This window comes from Marmota marmota, unplaced genomic scaffold (assembly GCF_001458135.2).
Source record: "Marmota marmota marmota unplaced genomic scaffold, marMar, whole genome shotgun sequence".
Classification (NCBI taxonomy): domain Eukaryota; kingdom Metazoa; phylum Chordata; class Mammalia; order Rodentia; family Sciuridae; genus Marmota; species Marmota marmota.
Genome location: NW_026000164.1, coordinates 17,170,193 through 17,190,261, shown reverse-complemented (window position 1 = coordinate 17,190,261; position 20,069 = coordinate 17,170,193). Strand labels below are relative to the sequence as shown.

Below are 20,069 nucleotides of genomic sequence, written 5' to 3'. Positions count from 1 at the left end.
GTAAACCTTCATTTAGATATCATGTCATGATGTCATTTGAACTTTTCTTGCTAAGGTATTCTTTAATATAAAGGAGTATATAAAGAAATTGTGCAATAGCTTGGCACAATTTCATTATAAGGTGGTCATCCAGATGATCCAGAATATCATTTAAATACTTTGAATCTTTAGACTACATTTTTATGCTCCTGGCTGTGTCAGTCACTGCTTTATTGGAAATGTGCTTGTGAGATGTTTGAAATCACAGTGTGAAGAGGGCTTGTAGCAAAAAGGAAAGTGATAAGGGCCAGGCACCTAGTAGGACTTAAGTTGGTTTTAGCGAAAATGGTAACTACTGTTCATTTTCCCCAAAGCTCCCACGTGAAAGATGCTTCTCCTGGTCCTCTGATCGATGTTACAAACCTCCCTACTCCACGCAAATTCCTTGATGCTACTCAATACTCTACTCCTGGAAGCTCAAGTGGTAAGTTTTCATTCTTCAGCCACAAAATGTTTTAGTATGCCTATTGAGTATCGGTGGAGGTCTGAGGTAAGTGCTTTGGTACCTACAATGAGCCCTTTGTGACCCTCACAGGAAATAAGACAGAAAACCATCATTTATTGATTTCTCTATGTTGAACCGACCTTGCATCCTTGGGATGAAGCACACTTGATCATGGTGCATTATCTTTTTTTTTTTTTTTAATTGATTTTATTATTTTTTAAAAATACACGATGACAGTGGAATGCATTACAATCCTTATTACACATATAGAGCACAATTTTCATATCTCTGTTTGTATATAAGGTATGTTGACACCCAATTCAAGTCTTTATACATGTACTTTGTATATTGATGACCATCACATTCCACCATCCTTGGTAATTCCCTTTCCCCTCCCTTTCCCTCCCACCCCTCTTTCCTATCTAGAATTAATCTAATCCTCCCTGCTCTCCCTCCCTATCCCTCTGAGTCAACCCCCACCACCTCATATCAGAGAAAACATTTGGCAGCACTATCTTTTTAATGTGTATTTTTTTTTTTAAATTTTGTAGTTGTAGATAGATAGCATACCTTTATTTTGTTTATTTTTATGTGTTCTGAGGATCAAACCCAGTGCCTCACATGTGCTAGACAAGCGCTCTACCACTGAGCCCCAGCCCCAGTCCCTTAATGTTTTTTTGTAGGAGATTTGCCCCTGTGTTTTTAAGAGTTTTTGTATCTATGCTTATCAAGGATATTGGTCTGAATTTTTCTTTCCTTGAGGTATCTTTGTCTGGTTTTGGTATCAGGGTGAAACTAGCTTTTTAGAATGAGTTTGGAAGCATTTCCTCCTTTTCTATTTCATGGAATAATTTAAGGAGGAATGGTGTTAGTTCTTCTTTAAAGAACTGGTAGAACTTGGCTAAGAATCCATCCAGCCCTGGGCTTTTCTTTGTTGGAAGGCTTTTGAGGGCATCTTCAGTTCATTACTTGAAATTAATCTGTTTAAATTTTCTATATTCTCCTGGTTCAATTTGGGTAGGTTGTATGTCTCTAGGAATTTGTTGATGTCTTAAAGATTTTCTAGTATATTAGAGTTTAAATTTTCAAATTAACGTCTGATTATCCTTTGTATTTCACTAGTATCTGTGGTGATGTTTTCTTTTTCATCATGAATTTTAATAATTTGAGTTTTTTCCCTCTTTCTTTTGGTTAGCTTGGCTAAGAGTTTATCAACACTTCTCAAGAAGAAATATATGAAAAAATAGTTTAACATCTCTAGATATTAGATATTAGAGAAATGCAAATTAAAACTACACTGAGATTTTATCTCACTCCAGTCAGAATGGCAATTATCAAGAATACAAATAACAATAAGTGTTGGCAAGGACGTAGAGAAAAAGGTACACTCATACATTGCTGATGGAACTGCAAATTTGTACAATAACTCTGGAAAGCAGTGTGGAGATTTCTCAAAAAACTAGGAATAGAACCACCATTTGACCCAGTTTTCCCACTCCTTGGTATATATCCAAAGGATTTTAAAAAAGCAGCATACTACATGACTTATCAATGTTTATAGCAGCACAGTTCACAATAACTAAGCTATGGAGCCAACCTAGGTGCCCTTCAACAGATGAGTGGATATAGAAAATGTGGTATATATACACAGTGGCGTATTACTCAGCCATAAAGAAGAATGACTTTATGACTTTTACTGGTAAAAGATTGATCTGGAGACTATCATGCTAAGTGAAATAAGCCAATCCCAACAAACCAAAGATTGAATGTTTTTTTCGATATGTGGAAGCTGATCCACAATAAAGGAGGGGGAGGAGAAGAAGAGATGTTCAGAGGTTTAGACAAAGGGGAATGAAGGGAAGGGAGAGAGGATGGAAATAGGAAAGACAGTGGAAAGAATCTCATGTAACTTTCCTGTGTTACATATATGAATATGCCATCATATATATCCACAAGAATAGGGCTCTAATTAGAATGAGATGTATTCTATGCAAGTATAATTTTATCAAAGTGGACTCTACTGTCATGTATAACTAAAAAGAAAAAAAAATGATATAAAACCATCAGTTGAGCCCATTGCATTTTCATAGTTGAATACGGGCAGCTAACCCTGGCCTGCGTGTAGATTCCAGATGTAGACGTTTCCTTTCACCAGCACTGTTGGTTTTCTAAAGCTGAAATCTTGGCAGGCATGCTCTTTCCTTTTTAATATAACTTTATTGCTCCTGTTTCACTTACTGTTTCATCTCTGGTCCTTGAGAGCTTTTGAGTATGTGACTCTTCTCCTGTGACCTGGTTGCTTGTGCATCTTCCTGTGGCCTCACTACTTCCAAATATACTTGCCTACTTGTGTGCACACACTTAACACATTTGGAGGAATTATCTGTAAACTAATCCTTCTTTGGGGTGACCTAGCATACTACTGAATGAGACATAGGAGAGCCATTATAGTCTATGTTTAAGTTTGGGGTTGGAGGTCTCTCTTTGATTCTGGATATAAATATTTAGTTGGATTTTCTGTAGTGGCTCAAACTTGCCCCTTCAGCAAAGGGCTAGGCTAAGCTAGAATCAGAGTTTTTGGGCCTCTACAAAGAGTTTCTCTGCTATTGCAGTTTTGGGTTGTGGAAGAGAAATTGGGTGTGTTGTGTGATGCTTTGCAAGTGCCTTCGTTTGGCACCCAGAGTCCTCCATGTCTTTTTAAAAATAGTAATATCTGTTACTGGCTTTCAGATAAAAATTAGTTGTAATAGTTCTTATTAGATCCATAGTTCTGTAGAGCTTGAAATAATGTAAAACTAGAAAAGAGAAAAAATAATTTGTAATTGACCAATACATTTTGTGTAGCTAATTGAAAGTATTTCTTTTGAGAGCTTAACAATATTTTATTCCTGTGGCATATTTCATTGTCCTTTAAAATACCATTTAATTAAATCATTTTAGGGTTATTTAGGCTTGGAATTTTGAAGTTTATTACTTTTACTGTAGAAAAATATAGGAATTATTCTATAATAGATTTTTCTTCTGCCAGTTTTCTTACGATTTTTAAAATATCCCAAACACTGATTTTTTATTATAATGCTTTAAAAGAGAACACAAATCTTTTCGTTGAGTTAGGAATGTCTTTATTTTTTTCCTCCTTTTGATGTAGTGTTACTTTTCACTGAGTTTTTGATTCTCTCCTGAGCTGTTACTGAGTGTAGAATTATGAAATAAAGATACATTTATACTTTTAATTTGTGTTTCACCTCTACTTTTTGTGGAAATTACCAATTGTTACATCTTGGCATTTTTGAAATGTGAATCTCACTGTCTAGTCTGATTTTATTACTGTATGCAAATGTTGCCCTGTAAATGGCCAAGTGAAATAAAAAATTTAATTGTTTATGAACAAATGAAAGTGTAGGCTTTGCAAATAAAAGTGCTTTATAACTATCAAATAAGCTGAATAATGACAATTATGGCAAATTCAAGTAGAAACTAATTTTGCCACGTCTGTTATTTTTAATATGACAGCTCTACTCTTTTTTAAAAATTTATTTATTTATTCCAATTAGTTATATATGACAGCACAACACATTTTGATTCATTTACACAACTGCAGCACAACTTTTCATTTCTCTGGTTGTATACCATGTAGCATCACACCATATGTGCCATCACACATGGACCTAGAGTAATGATGTCCATCTCATTCCACCATCTTTCCAATCTTTACTTTTTAATGGGCACATTTTCTGTCAGATTCTGGAGTAAGCCTTTGTCACTTAGTGGAGTTCATGGTGATATTTGGACTTTGACATTATTAGGAACAACTCTTGAAGCACTGCATGGTAGTTTATTGAAGCTGGGGCCATTATGGAGACTGCTTTTAGAGATATGTGCAAATTTTTCTTTTAGACGGTTTTATTATTTACTTTTGACCCTTTTGGAGACTGTTGACCTCATGATTTTTTGGTGGGTGAATGAATAAGTAGTTAAAATGATGACTAAAATCTAATAGCAGATTAAGATGTCTTTAGTGTCTACTAAAAATGAAATAATATTTTAAGTGCTTTACATTTGGTCCTTCAACAATCTTCTGAAATGGCTATTATTAGGAGCCTCATTTTATAACTGAGAAAACTGAGGCCTAGGGAGGTTTATAATTAGCTTAAACATACATAGCTGACAAATAGCAGAGCTATGATTTTAACTCAGGAACTAGGTTTCAGAGTAGACTCTTCTAAGTAGTTTGTTCTACTGAAAAGAAACCAGGCTCTGTATAGCAGTTTTCTAGTCACACAGATGTAGTGAGTTAAAACATAAAATTTCTGTTGGTCAGAAATCTAGCATGAGTCCTCTTGTGTTAAAATCAAGTTGTTGGGCAGGGCTGTGTTCTTTTCTGGAGAGTCTAGGGGTGGTTTGTTTCCTTGCCCTTTCCAGCTACTGTAGGCTGCCATTAGCTCGGCTCCTGGCCCCCTTCCTCCAGGTTCAAAATCAGCAGTGGTTGTGGACATCTTTCTCACGCTGCATCTCTCTGACCTACTTTTTTGCTACCTCCTTTCTCTTCTAAGTATTTCTGGGATTAGATTGAGCACATGTGGGTAGTTCAGATGAATTTCTCCAACTTAAGGTCTTTAACCTGATCACACCTGTGAAGTACCCTTTGCCATGACCTGCTCAAAGGCTCTAGGGTTTAGGACATGAGTCTCCTTGGGGAACTGTTATTTGACTTAATCACACTCTGTTCTGCTGATTTTCTGACTCAAGTTATTTTTACGAGTGAATGTGGGAAAACTTGACATTCTTTAAATTATGTAGTGAAATCTTTTCATGTAATTGAAGTTCTAGTCTTTGGAACTTTATCAATTTGTATCACATTATTAAAGGGGATTGTATAAATGAGGAAGATGTAAATTTTGTAGATATTGCTTCAAATGTTACTAAGGACATAAAAAAATCAGTGGAGTGAAGAAGATTTCTATAAATAAAGGGAAGAAATTTTGTCTTATTCTTAATCATGAACAATAAGTCCTAAGAGTCTGCTTGTGGAGTGCTCTGCAAGTCAGCCTAGAAAGTAACAGCCATTTTCAGCAGGGAGTTTAACATGGGCTCTTAAAGCTCCCCTCTCATCTTGTGAAACAGTAGGATTGAGCATGTAATCCATTAAAATTGACACTTTGATAGAAGAAGTTGCAATAGGAAATCCCTGGGTAAAATGGATTTCCCATTGGGGTGCCATAAATTAAGGTTGGAGGTGATTCCTGAGAACTTTCAGGTTATTATTAATTAAGTGAGAGTTTTGATTGCTTGTGAATGAGTCGTCTTTCAGATGTCTTATTTAAAGGTAGAGTTGCGAGTGACTTTTCTGTGAGATATTTTCTGTCATAGTTTAAAAGTGATAGTTTGCAAGATATATTTTATCATCCACACAACAGTTTTGTGAAGTAGTCAGGGCAGGTACTGTTGTCAGTACTATTATTATTTTTATGCTTATCTATTAATTTTAAGTATATGATAATATATTCAAGGTATAAAAATTATATAGAATTTTGTATGGGTATGCATCATCTAATTAAAAAATAAAGAAAATGAAAAGTCAAGGCATAGATTGGCAGAAGCAAATAACACATTAACAAAAAATGATTAACATCCTTTTTGTTTACCAACTACATGTTAGTGAAGAAAAGAAATGGCATAATAAAGACCTGGGCAGGTAATGGGCAATTAACAGAAAAGTTCATGCTCATGGAAAGGTTAGCATTGATTTGATGGAGATTAAATGTCCAGAATATATAAAGAACATCTATAAACTAATAAAACAAGCGAAGAGAATAGACAAAATTATGAACATGCATTTTGTTTTGTATGAAACCCCTACTAACTAATGTAAGAAAAATTGTGCATATTCTAACTATTCAAACATTATTTAAAAAATCATTTTATAGATATGGAAACTGATTCCCAGGGAGATTTGAGGGACTGGTCTGGGGTCAACTAAGATGGTTGTTGTTTGAGCCTGGCCTCATGCTGTTTCCACTTCAAATATGTAAAGAATGCATTTTGCAAGACTTTCTCTTGTTGTTCTTATCAGTCACAGTATTTTGTAATTACAGGGAAACTATTGTTTAATTTATATGTAGTTATTCAGCCATCAGGTAGAAGGATGGGAAAATGTGGAGAAAAGCCAATAATTGTAGTAAAAATGTTGGTTTAAGCTTTTGGACTCCCAGTATGTCCTTTCATTTGGCAAACTGCCTTTGGAACATTTTGACTGAGCAATTACTCCCAGGGTACACAGGCATTTCATTTGTGGCTTCTTTATTCATTTGATTCATGCTCCTGCTGGGAAGGCTGTGATTATGACTGTAATGAAACTGGACTTCTTACTTCTTTTCTTTTTGGTACGAGCATAGGTTAAGAAATAAAACCTAAAGAGAACACAAATTAAATGTTTTTCCTTTTGCTGTTGTTTTCTTGATGTGCGTTTTATTTCATAACATCTTGTTTGAGACTTAATATTTAAGATTTTGAGGTCTGTTATTTAAAGAATTCTCTCTACATGCAGTGGGAGCTATGTATCCTAATATGAGATGAATTCTCTTAGAACTCATATGTGTAAAACAGTGAAAATCTTGATTCTACAAAATTATATGATGTCTTTCGGGTTTCTTCTGTCCTTAGTTCAGGCCTCCCTTGGCATTTAAAATCAACTGGTCCTAAAGTGTTCTTACATTTGTTAATTTTAACCACTATGTAGTACTTCATTACATAATAGATCACAATCTATTCATTCCCCTATGCTTAGATAAAGTGTAAGTTGTTTCCAGTTTTTGTTCATATGAACCTTATGGCAATGGTTATTTGTATGCATATTTTATAGGACAGTTTCCCAACCATGAATTTCTTGGAAATGGGTTATATATGTGTCTGAGTCAGAATCTCTATGCACGTGCTCTCTAGCCACATGCAGCCTCTTCCAGTCACACACTTATTATGTAAGTGCTTTTATTTTCCATATGTGCCATGATTCTCAAAAAGTGGAGAAGCTCTACTATTAGGGTGCACGTGTCTGTATGTACATATAGGAACGTTGTGTATTTTCAGCTCTGCTTGCCAAATTATTTTTTTATTATTATTATTTTATTTTTTAGGTGTAGATGGACACATCACAATGCATTTATTTTTATGTGTGGTGCTGAGGATCGAACCCGGGTCCCGCCCGTGCTAGGCCAGCACTCTACTGCTGAGCCACAATCCCAGCCCCTGCCAAGTTGTTTTTGTGAAAACATTATTTTTCAACTCATATATAAAAACAAAATATACAATATTAGTGGAATACCATGTGATGTGAACATATATGCATACATTGTGTAATGTTTAATTCAGGCTAAATATATCTATTGCCTCAAGACATTTGTCATTCTTTGTGGTGAAAATCCTTTCTTCTAAACACATTTCTTTTTGAAGTGATCGTACCAATGCAGATGCCTCTGAGCAGTGCATGAGCTTTTATTTCTCCACTTGTCCTTTCTGTTGGTTTTGTTAGACTTTAATTTTTGAAAATCTGACAAGACAAGCTGTGTGTGGCTTTTGAAATTTCAGCTTTGTTTATTTTAGTTTGCATTCCTCTGGTTTCCAGTGGTGTTAATCATCTTTCCATGTATATGGACCATTTTGGTCTCTTTTCTGAATTGTCTGTTTTTTCCCTGGTTGTTATTGTGTAGTTTTCTCTATAAATAAATAAGAGAGTTAAGTGGATGCTTATCACTTTTCTGTAAATATCTTCCAGTATAGTTTTTTTAAAAAAAATATTTATTTTTCATTTATAGTTGGACACAATACCTTTATTTTGTTTACTTATTTTTATGTGGTGCTGAGAATCGAACCAAGGGCCTTGCATGTGCTAGGTGAGCGCACTACCGCTAAGCCACAACTCCAGCTCTGTAGTTGGTCTTCTTAAAAATTTGTTTTGTAGTTATAGATGGACAGGATGCCTTTATTTTATTTGTTTATTTTTATGTGGTGCTAAGGATTGAACCCAGTGCCTCACCTATACTAGGCAGGTGCTCTGCCACTGAGCTCTACAGCCCCAGTCTTGTATAGTTGGTCTTATTTAATATTTTATTGTAGTTAATTTTACTTAATTGTAGTTAGACTTGTCAGTATTACTTTTATAATTTATATTTCTTTTGTCTTAAAAAATCTTTTCCTACTTTGCTATCATAAAACATGTTTGCATGTGTTTTTAAAATGTTTTACAAATTTGCCTTTTAAACTTGACTCTCTTAAGCTATTTGGAGTTTATGTTTTATATACTTTTTCAGGAACTGAAATTTTGTTTTCTTATACGTAGCCAGTTAATCCAGCATTTAGTGGTAGCTCATCCTTTTCCCCTTTAATAAAAAATTTTTCTTAAATGGACTTTATTTTAGAATAGTTTTATAAACTGTCAGAAAATTGCAAAGAGTAAGAACAACGAGCCCCATTGATTTTTAACGCCACTTCTATACTTTTCCCATAAACTGTGGGTTTTTATATTCTTGTGTTTCCCTGGACTATACTGTCCCTCTCCTAATACCACACTGTTCAAGTATCTTTGGCTTTCTTGTTTATTTTGGTGCCTGGCAAGGAAGTGTTCCTATCTTGCTTGTTTTTAGAATCAGCTAAGCTATTTTGGCCTTTTACTCTCTCATATACATTTTAGAAGTAGAATGTCAGGTTTTATTAAGAATTTGTGTCTTCTTATTGAGTATTCACATTCATGAACTTAAAATAACCTCATTGAATTACCATCAAATTGAATCACCATCAACTATTTACTTTGTCAAAAAAGATGATGTTTTACTCACCTTTTATTAGATGTATTCCTGAGTTCTTTATAGTTTTTCTGGTTACTGTGATTCTTTTTAACTTTTTGTCTTTTGTTATATTTCTAGGAAGTTTGATTTTTCATGTAGACTTTGTACCTAGAAATTTTGCTGAATTATTTGAAAATTCTAATAGTATACTTGAAAAATATATTTGTGTATTTTCCTGGATTCATATGTAAATAATGATAGTGTCTTCTATTAGGAGTAGTTTTATCTGTTTTTCTTAAAAATTTAACTGATATTTTCCCCCTTTCCCTTTTTATATTTGATTATTAATATTTTTGAGTAGCTGGGAATGTACAATAATACTTTGATACAGGCAGTAGTGGGATTTTGATGGATATGCTTCTAAAATGTCACCATTAAATATGATATTTGCTTTTAGTTTTTGATGAACCATCTACCCTTTTGTGGAATGGGAAAGTATAGATTCTGTTTTTGTTCTTTTAGATTTTAACCTTGATGTTTCAGCACCTACTGTTCCACAGAGATATTTTAAAGTTATCAGCCATCTATTTTTATTATTTCAAATGCAGTGCATATTCAAAGCTACTGCTTGCCTGTAGCAGTAATAAGGTATTTGCCAAATTGTGATTTTCTTTTATAATAGAAAAATGTACTAATTAAAATTCTATCATGAGGAAGAAATGTCTCCTCTACATTCATTATTCATTATTTAAATCAGTACGAATTCATGGATACATATTTTGTGCTATGAGTTCTAATTGATTACCATTAATTATTTACATTTTCACTGAAATTGCCCCAAATCTGACTGCTGGTAGGTAGCTACTTCAGGTTGGTGTCTAGGTCCTTCCGACATTTCCTTTATCATCTTTTGATCATTTACATTCGAGTACCATAAGACATTTTAGACTCACATTGTACATTCCCTGTCCTAGCCTTAAAATCAAATCTCTCTAAGCAACTCTGATTCCTTCTATTGGAGAATGGTATTTTGAAACCAAGATTTGTGTTTGAGTTGTACACATTTCTACTGCTATGCTATTGCTGTAGTGCCTCTGACAGAGCTAGTGGGGAATACATAAATACACACACACATTTATACTTAAGTATGTAAATTTGTGTATAACACACACACACACACACACACACACAGAAACAAATACGTACATGAAGAGAAAGCATGAGTTCAACTCCAGTTTCTAATTAACCCACTGCAATTCTAGCAATCTTTCTTAACTTAATTCTAGTTCTTTTCTCCAATAATGAGAAACCTGGCCTTCATTTTTGTTTTATTTATTCCAGTAATCCTAGTATACATATAAAGTAAGTTAAGAATTGTAACCCAGGAAAAATAATAACAGTGAAAAACAACTTTATTCTAATATTTGTGTACAGTTCTGTGTGCGTGCTATAACACTTTGGGTATGTTGTCAAAATTGGTCAAAAGCTACTACGTAGGTTAGGTCTCGCTTCCCTAAACCACTTTGTGATTATTTACTTGCAATTTATTTAGGTTTGTTTGTTTCTGCTTTTTATTTCATTTGTCCCCCTTCCTTTTTTTTTTGGTGGTACTGGGTATGTAATCCTGGAGTGCTCTCCCACTGAGCAACATCCCTTTTTCTTTTTTACTTTGAGATGGGGTCTTACTCTATTACCAAAGTTGTCCTTGAACTTGCAATCCTCCTGCGTTAGCCTCCCAAGTAGCTGGGATCATAGGTGTGCCCCTCTGTGCCCTGCGCTATCATAACCATTTTTAAGAGTACAGTTCAGTAGTGTTAAGTGTATTTACATTGTTGTGCAGCTAATCTTCAGAACTTTTTCATCTTGCAAAGTTGAAATCTATGTTCATGAAACAACTCTTCCTTTCCTTCTACCCTGTACTCATAACAACTAACATTGTACCTTCTGTTTCTATTATTTTGTCAACTCTCAATAACTGTTAAGTGGAATCATATATTATTTATCTTTTGTGAATAATTTCACTTATATATAGTTTTTAATATCTATTCATGTTGTAGCATATACCAGAATTTTCTTTTCAGGGCTGCATTATAATCCATTTCATGTATATACATTCTGTTTGTCTATTCATCTTTTGATGGACACTTGGATTGGTTTTACTTTTTGGCTAATGTAATAGTACTGGTTTGAACATGGGTGTGCAAATATTTCCTTGAAATTCTGCTTTCAGTTCTTTTGAATGTGCACTTAGCAGAAGAATTTTGGGTCATATGGTAATTTTATTTTTAAGTTTTGAGGAACGACCATAATGTTTTCATTGCATCTATACCATGTTTACATCATTACCAACAGTGTACAAGGGTTCCATGTTCTCCACACTTCTCACTTTCTGTTTTGTTGTTAGTTTGATAGTAGCCATCCTAATGAGATTATGTTTGATGTGTTTTTGTTTTTTGTTTCCATAATGACTAGTGATGTCAAACATCTTTTCATGTGCTTATGGCCATTCGGAGACATTGGAGAAATGTCTACTTACACCCTTTGCTTGTTTTTTTTTTTTTTTTTAAATTGGGTTATTTGTTTTTTATTGTTGGGTTGTAGAAGTTCATTATTCTGAACATTATCCCCTATTTGTATTGACTTTTAATTATTTTCCCCATTTTTATAGGTTGCCTTTTCACTCTATTGATGGTATCTGTTGATGCACAGAAGTTTTAAATTTTGATGTAGCTCAGTTTGTCTGTTTTTTCTTTTGTATTTTGGTGTCATATCCTGGAAATGTTTCTCAAATCCAATTTTCTGAGATTTTCTTCATATTTTTTAAAAGAGTTTTATAGTTGGAGACCTTATGTTTAGGTATGTATGATATAAAGTAAGGGTCCCCACCCAACTGTGCTTTTATTAGGTTTTGCCAAATTCTTCTCTAGAATAATGCTAGTTTGTATCCCCATTACTAAATGTGTGCCAGTGCCTGTTTCCCCACAGTCTTGCCATACTTTGATACTGTTGCCATACTTCTAAATGTTTTCCTAATCCGATGGGTGCAATGATATCACTTTGTTGTTTAATTTGCATTCTCAATGTTTAAAATATGTGTATGTGTGTGTGTATGTGTATTTATGTGTGTGTGAATTACCATTATGTCTATTCTTTATCTTTAAATCTTTAATATGCTGTATTTCTGTATTTCCAAATAGTGAACCAATTTGAATTCTTAGAATAAATCACTCTTGATTATGGTATATTATTCTCTCATTGTGATATTTGTTTGCTATTTTTTGGTTGCTAATTTTTAATTTTATTTTGTTATTTAATTTTTTGTGATTCCATGTGTGATATAACCTACTAAACTGAAAGCAAAGCATAGGGTTTAGAGTCTAAACCAGGAGGTCTGGTAAAAAGGAAGTGTCTTTACCAGGAGGTCTGGTAAAAAGGAAGAACTTCAGTTTGTCTTTTCCTTGTCTTTTGTGCTGTGATTCAAAAGAAGGAGGCATGTGACTATCTGTTGGATCTTCAGATCATCCCTGAGTCTTTAGATCTGTTCCGCATTATCTCTCCCTGCACTGATATGGTAGCTGTGGTCACCCTCTCCTATTCAGTCAGTATTAGTGTTATCACAGAGAGAGGGTGCTTACAGTACTTTTGATTTGTAAAGCAGTCTAATAAATCAGTAACTTTCAAGAGTAAATGTTTGCAAATATTTTATTCAGGATTTTTGCACCACTGATGTTCAGGTGTGGTATCAGGTGAGGGATATTGTATGGTTTAAACCTTAGTAGATATTTTCATATGAGTGAAACTGTGTAGTTTAACCTTACTAGGTTTTTATTTTTCAATACCATAATTAGATTCATGGAAGAAATTTGTAAGTTTGAAATTGTTTTTGTAATAACTTGTAGAGCTTTGGGAACTATGTGGTATTTGAAGGTTTAGAAATTCCCCTATGAAACAGTGTACTGATTTACATTTTAATTTTTTTCCTAAAATTTTGCCTGTATCTTCTTTACAAAAATTTTAAAGTATTTTATCCCAGTGGGATCTTATTTCAATCTGTATTTTTCCTATGAAACTATTCATCTCATCTACTTTAAACATTTTATTTATATATATGTCTACAGAATATTTTCTTCTGGTTTTTAAATTTATTTTCCTTTTTCTCCCACTTCCTATATTTTAAGTTTGTGTTATTCTAACTTTTTTCTTCATCAAAATCGCTCTCAGTCCGTTAGTTTTTCAAGAAATACAACAGAATTTATCGATTAATTTTACTGTTATTCTATTTTTATATCTTGTTAATTTCTACTCTTGTCTTTATTATTTCCTTGTTTGTGATTTCTTTTGGTTTATTTTGTGATATAGTCTTTTTTTTTGACTTTGTATGAGCTAGAATTTAAGTCAGATATTTAATTCTTTCATTTTTACTGAAAAGTGTTATGTGATGCAAATTTTGTCTGATCACTGGTTTAAATGGTCCATAGACACTAATATGTAGGATTTTCATTATCATTTAAAAATTATCTTAATTCAATTTGTCTTTCCCTTTTTATCCAAATGTTTATAGTACAGAAAGTTTAAACTTAGAAATGAGCCCATTTTCAAGTTTCAGAATCAGCCTAGGTGTCTGTCAGCAGATAAAGGGATAAAGAAAATGTGATACATATACACCCTGGAGTTTTATTCAGCCATAAACAAGAACAAAAGTATATCATCTTCAGGAAAACATGGAACTGGAGACCATGATTTTGAGCAAATAAGTCAGACTCAGAAAAAAAATCATGTTTTTTTCATATGTGGAAGCTAGAAGGCAACAACAGGGACTCCATGAAATTAAAAGGGAGATGAGTAAGGTAGAAGAAAGGGATGGGGGGGAGGAGGGTAGGTTGGGAAGATATTGGGGAGTGAATTGAACAAAATATGTTTTAACTCATGTACCAATATACCACATTGAAGGCCACTGTTCTGCATAATTAATATTATGCACAAATTAAACAAAGAAATGAAGCAGGTGGAACAACAAAAAATGAATGGCATTTTGTATTTGTTTGCTTTAATACCTTCTAGTTTAACTTGAGAGTAATTGGAGAATAGTATTTGTTTCTTTCTACTTTGTGGAATTTGTTAGAGCTTTCTTTGTGACAATGTAAGATCCGTTTTGTTTTTTTTTTCTTAATTAAATCTTCTATGGATACTTGACAGCAAGAAGATTTACTGTTATCAGGTGTAGGGTTTGGTCTGTATCCTTCAGATCTTCCTCATTCAATTACATCACCCAGGTCTTCTATCTCCTTTCCTAATTTTTGTGATGGACTGAAGTTTCCTATTAATAGCGATGGTTTTCCCTCCATATTTCTTTATGTCTCCTATAGTTTTTGCTTTTTAAAGGTGATTTGGCATGTAGTCAGAAGTGTAGCTTCATTGTGAATTGTTGCTTATGTATTCAAATACTTCTTGGTCATATTTAATGCTTTTGACTGGCATACCTTTGTTCATGCTATAATCTAGCCTTTCTAAATTTTGGGAATATATGTACAGCAGATAGTTTTACTTTGCATTGTGGGCCAAAATTAAAATACTTTTTCTTTCAATATCAAATTGAATCCCTTGATAAGTAGGAATATGATGATATATTTTGTCAACTACTGCCATCCTCTTTTATAAATATATGTATTATATTACACTGGTTATGTCTCTTTGAGTTTGTTTTTTTTACTTTTTAATTTTGCACATCTTTTGGTGTCATAGGGCAGAAGGTTCATGGCTAAGGCTTCCATTACAAAAGAGATTTAGAAGAGAAAAGCATAACAATGTAAGTCTTTTGTTTCACAGGTGCTTTCAGAAATGAAGACTCAAAGAAATGGAGAAATCTCCATTTTTATAGACAGCCATACAAAAACATGTTTGGAGGACACAACAGCATGATCTCAGATAATAGTGTAGGAGGAGTTTAGCAAGGCTTATTAGTTCATATTCTTTACATGACTTGTTGCTTGAGGTCGTTCAGGGGAGAACTGAGGGAGGTCAGAGAGTGACCTTCCTGGGATTTATGGCTGCTTCAGTGCTGAAGGACAGTGGGGAAGGTGAGAGTGACCTTCCTGTATATTTCTTTTTTAAAAATATATATTCATATATTTTTAGTTGTTGATGGACCTTTATTTTATTTATTTGTTTGTGGTGCTGAGAATCGAACCCAGGTCTCACACATGCTAGGCAAGCGCGCTACCACTGAGCCACAATCACAGTCATCCTGCATATTTCTTAAATGACAAGGTATCCTGTTTTGGGGAACCATATCCTGATCCACATCAGATTTTAGGATGCTTTTGTATTAGGGATTGTCCTGAAATTAATACCTTTTAAAAAAATGTTCTCAATATCTTCTTTTTTTCTATTTAACTTAATTTTTTATGTATTCATTTTTATTGGTATCCTTTAATTCCCATCTGTTTGCCTAGATAAACAGTAACTTTATTTTACCTGCCTCATTCTCTGTCTTCTGATCTTTTGCATAATTTTTAGTTTTTCACAACCTATTACTTTTGTCTAGTTGTCTTCTATCCTCATCTTCATTTTTGCATTTGTCTTAAATCTATATTGAAATATTTAAAATGCTCATCACAAGCACTTTTGTTGAAGTTTTCCCTGTCAGTTCTTGGCTGGATGAAGCTCATCAACTAAGAAGGGCTCATCATTTCAATTGAAAGCTGTTATTTTCCATAGTCTTGTTAAAGGACAACTTCCAGTGGTATTCATTCCTTGGCTTATACTTTCATTCATTGAGTTTTCTTTTTTTTATTTGGTAAGAAATGCTCTTCATTGTTATCTTCCTTTGTATGTTTTTATGAAAATTCTAATAATTCTAATGGTTTTTTCCCTTATTGTGACTTTTTGCCTATAGACTATGAAGTTTTGTTGTTATTTATTATTATTATTATTTTTTGGTGTGTGTATGTGTGTGTGTGTGTGTGTGTGTGTGTATTAAAGCTAGGGTTTCACTATGTTGCCCAGGCCGGCAGAGTCAAAATCTTGGGCTCAAGCCATTCTCCTGCCTCAGTCTCCCAAGTAGCTGAGTAGCTAGGACTACAGTTACATGCTACTGTGCCTGGGTGAAGATTTTTTTTTAATCTTAGAAATATAATAGCTTTACTTAACATTATATTTCAGTGTTGATTATTTGGATTACCTTTCCCAGATACCCAGTGGACTTTTTCATTTTGTGTGTGTGTGTGTGCGTGTGTGTATTTTTATGGCAAATTTTCTTGATTTATAATATTATGTATTCTGGCTCACTGTTTTTCTTCTTTCCCTAATAATGTTATTTTTACTTTTATTTTCTACTTCTGCTACTTTCTCTTTGATCTTTTTCATCACTGTATTTCTACTTTATTCTCTACATTGCTACCTTGCATTTCCTCAATACTTTTTAGGAAATACACACACACACATTCACACACACACACACATATATGTAACAATACACATATATATGAAACAATAGATATGAGGAAATATATAGAAAAGGAATCTATACATAAAAATATATGTTTTATATATGTTAGTCCGTTCTCTTGGGCATTTTATAACTTTTTCTTCATGTCTGAAATAACTTTGTCCTTTTCTTCCATTTATTTTCTGAATTTAATCACTTTTCTTATGTTATTTTTTTTTATCCAGGTCAGTTGTTAGCTTTTGAATTTCTGACTCAAGATGGTTTTTTTTATATCACCAAATTCTTGTTTGAATATATCAGTTGCATCTGGAATGTTGCCTTCCTGTGTTGCTGTGTTTCATGGTTAATTTTTGGAGGAACTTTACCTTAATTGATATGTATTGGGTTTTCTGACCTTTTCATAATACCTCAGTGTGAATCTGTTCATCATTATTTATTTTTTATTTTTTGCTAATTTTTATGGTATTAGGTGCTTTACAGGATTTTTGGCTCATTGGCTCCCTCTTCTGTCCATATCACAAAGTCTTGATACTTTTGTGGTTCTTTTTGGTGTTGGGAGAAAGTTGCGTGTTCTCTGAATTTTGGCTCTTTTGTATAGAATCCTGATTTTTTTCCATTTTGCTTCTTTCTCTCTCAGCTGTCCTATAGCTGGAGGGCATTTATCTCTTCCTTTATGTCTTATTTCTGTTTCAGAAGAAAGCCTGCTTCTTCGTATGGTGTCTACTTTTAAGTCCTTTCTCTATGGTCAGTGCTCTGATCTGGTTAGATCCTTTTATAGTACTTTGAAGCTCAGGGTGGACTTTGTCTTTTATGATGATGATTGTATGGTGATTTTAGATCAACCTTAACATCACTTATCCTCTTGATCATAGGTTTCCATGCTCTACTTTGTCTGCTTCAGAGCCTTGTGGCAAAGAAGGGGGCGGTGCCAGAATGAGAGAGTCATTTGTTGGGTTTAGGTGTTTTGTCTTATTTTTATTTACAGTTATTTTGAATTTCGGGCAATTTCTGCTTTCAAATTACCTTGGTGACATAGTTTTTATGTAGTTTTGTTGATTCTTCTTAATGTTTTATATTGTTTTTGGAGGAAATATTGCAAGATGGGGCCCTTAGCACCTAAGGGAATTCCTAGTCTGTGTGCTCCCAAAGCCAGAAGTTTTCAGAGTACATTATTGGGGAGCATTTTTCTTGCCTTTGAGTTTTTGATGTCACATTATCTCATTTAATATGTGTTGCTTTGTGAGGCAGGTCTTATTATTTCCACTTTGCAGATGAAAAAATTGAGATCTGCAAGATTAAATGATATGAGTGAGCTCACTCTACTTGGAAGTGGTAGAGATGCCAATCATATCTAAAACTGAAGGATGACAAGTTCTGGTTCTTTCCATGACATTATGCTGTCTTCCTGCATTATTAAACTTAAAAAATTTAACAAAGGACTATGGCTTAATCATTTTTGTGATTATCAATATAACAATCAGTTTATTATCAATTCTTGTTCTCCCTGTTCCTGAGTCCGTGTTCCATTTTAGTCATCTCTTCTCAAGCAGACCTCCTCTACTCAACCCTCGAAGACCTCTGTTCCTTGCTCTAAGTGAGTTATGAAAGTTAAGCATCCGTCAATAGGAAAATGATCCAGTAGATGTAAGCTGGCTTTGTTTGCTTGGGATCTAACAGAACTTACTTTCACTTATGGAAGAACCAGTGTACACTCTTAAGTTCTTTCAAAATTCACTACAGTGTGGGGTTTCTCTCCATCCCTAAACTGAAACTGTCCCTTTTATCTGCCACTTCATGGTCTTATCCTGAGGCCTTGTAAATACTTCCATTGAAGAAACCATAGCTCCAAGATGCAGGTGACAACAGCTTTTGACAGCCTCTTTTTTGGAGTGGGGTGTTATATTGTCTGTAGTTTTCTTTAAAGTAATTTAATCTGCACCTTAGGGGTGCTTAGTTAACATTTTTGAAGTACCTTAATCAGGAATCTACACTCCAGGGGTAGTTAGTTAACATTTGAAAGACCCTAATCAAGATTCTATACTCCAGAGGCAACCAGTGCATCAGATATTGCTCTCAATCTGCACCAGTGGGTGCATTAATTAGAATAAAAGATGTAAGAAGTAATTTTTCACTGGTGAAGGAAATAGTATTTAAGATAATATAGTTGACCAAGAATTTCCACTGAGACAAGAATGGAGGATAAGGATTTGGTGAGGTCAGTAGAGTTGCAGTCCAAGTAGGAGCTTGCAGCCATTGAAGGTGGCTTTTGTTGGCTCACTTGGCCAGTGGAGCAAGGTAGAGTCCCTTTACTGGCCAAATCCAGCCTTCCTCTGCCTGCTTCTGTGTCCAGAGCTCCATTGGACCCATACTCTTCAGCACCTCTCATTGTATTTCTTGTCCTTAGAAATGTTACTCTCAATTTTGAGTCAGACTATTTAATTTCTTAATCACATATTTTTGTATATTTTAAGCTGATTGGATATCTCAAGAGTGTGAATTTATAGTTCCATTTTGATCAGAAACAAATTATTTTCATATGGTAACCTTCTTGTTATTTTCTACTTGTGAGTACTGTCAGCATTCTGAGGCCAGGTTTCCCATTTGTGGAGTAACTTTTGTAGGTGAGTAATTTGGTAGTTTAATGGTCTAGTTAGGCTGGATAATTTTTTAAAGTCTCCTTTGAAATCTGTTCAATACCAGCAGACAGATATCATGTTAATAGGGATAATATTTTTGAATATAATATATAATTTATATTATATAGATTGAAGTCATATTTGAATATAAGAACTTTGCATAATTGGTATACCACATGTAATATAAGAAATGACATCTGTTACGAGTCTTATAGCTTTGCTATTGTCTCATACCTTGGTTAACATACAAATGATAAATGACTTATATAGCATATTCAATAAAAAGCTCAAGTGTGTTACTGGGGCCCTTGTATTCTGCACTTTGGTGAGATGCATGAACAAGGCATGACACATGTTACTACTGATCTTGGCTTAGCAGACATACTGAAGAAAGCAAGCAACCATGAACCGGTGGTGTAGATTGTTTCTCACTGGCAGGCAAGGTAGCTTTTTAAATAAAATATTTGACCACATGAATGGATTATTCCTTTTAAAAATGTGTTATCTGTACTATAAGTATACATGTAAGTTACTATCAGTCATTTAAACAGATTTAAACTAAAATTAATGGAATTATGGAATTTTAGTGCTTGAGATGACCTTAGATAACATCCAGTTAATCGTATCATGAGTCCCAGAGAGTATTAGTTGAACCCCATTTCCATGATTCCATGCTTAGCCCCAACATGGTTTACATCCACTTAGGCATATATACCTGTGTA

At 33.9% G+C, this 20,069-nt stretch overlaps 1 protein-coding gene across 1 annotated transcript in view; it reads left to right on the top strand.

Moving 5' to 3' along the window:
- Exoc4 (exocyst complex component 4) overlaps window positions 1-20,069 on the top strand; it is a 771,143-nt gene that overhangs the window by 76,246 nt on the left and 674,828 nt on the right. The window contains exon 5 of the mRNA XM_015493819.2: window positions 354-463. Within this exon, the coding sequence (XP_015349305.2) occupies window positions 354-463 (110 nt within the window). The remainder of the gene's footprint in view (window positions 1-353; window positions 464-20,069) is intronic.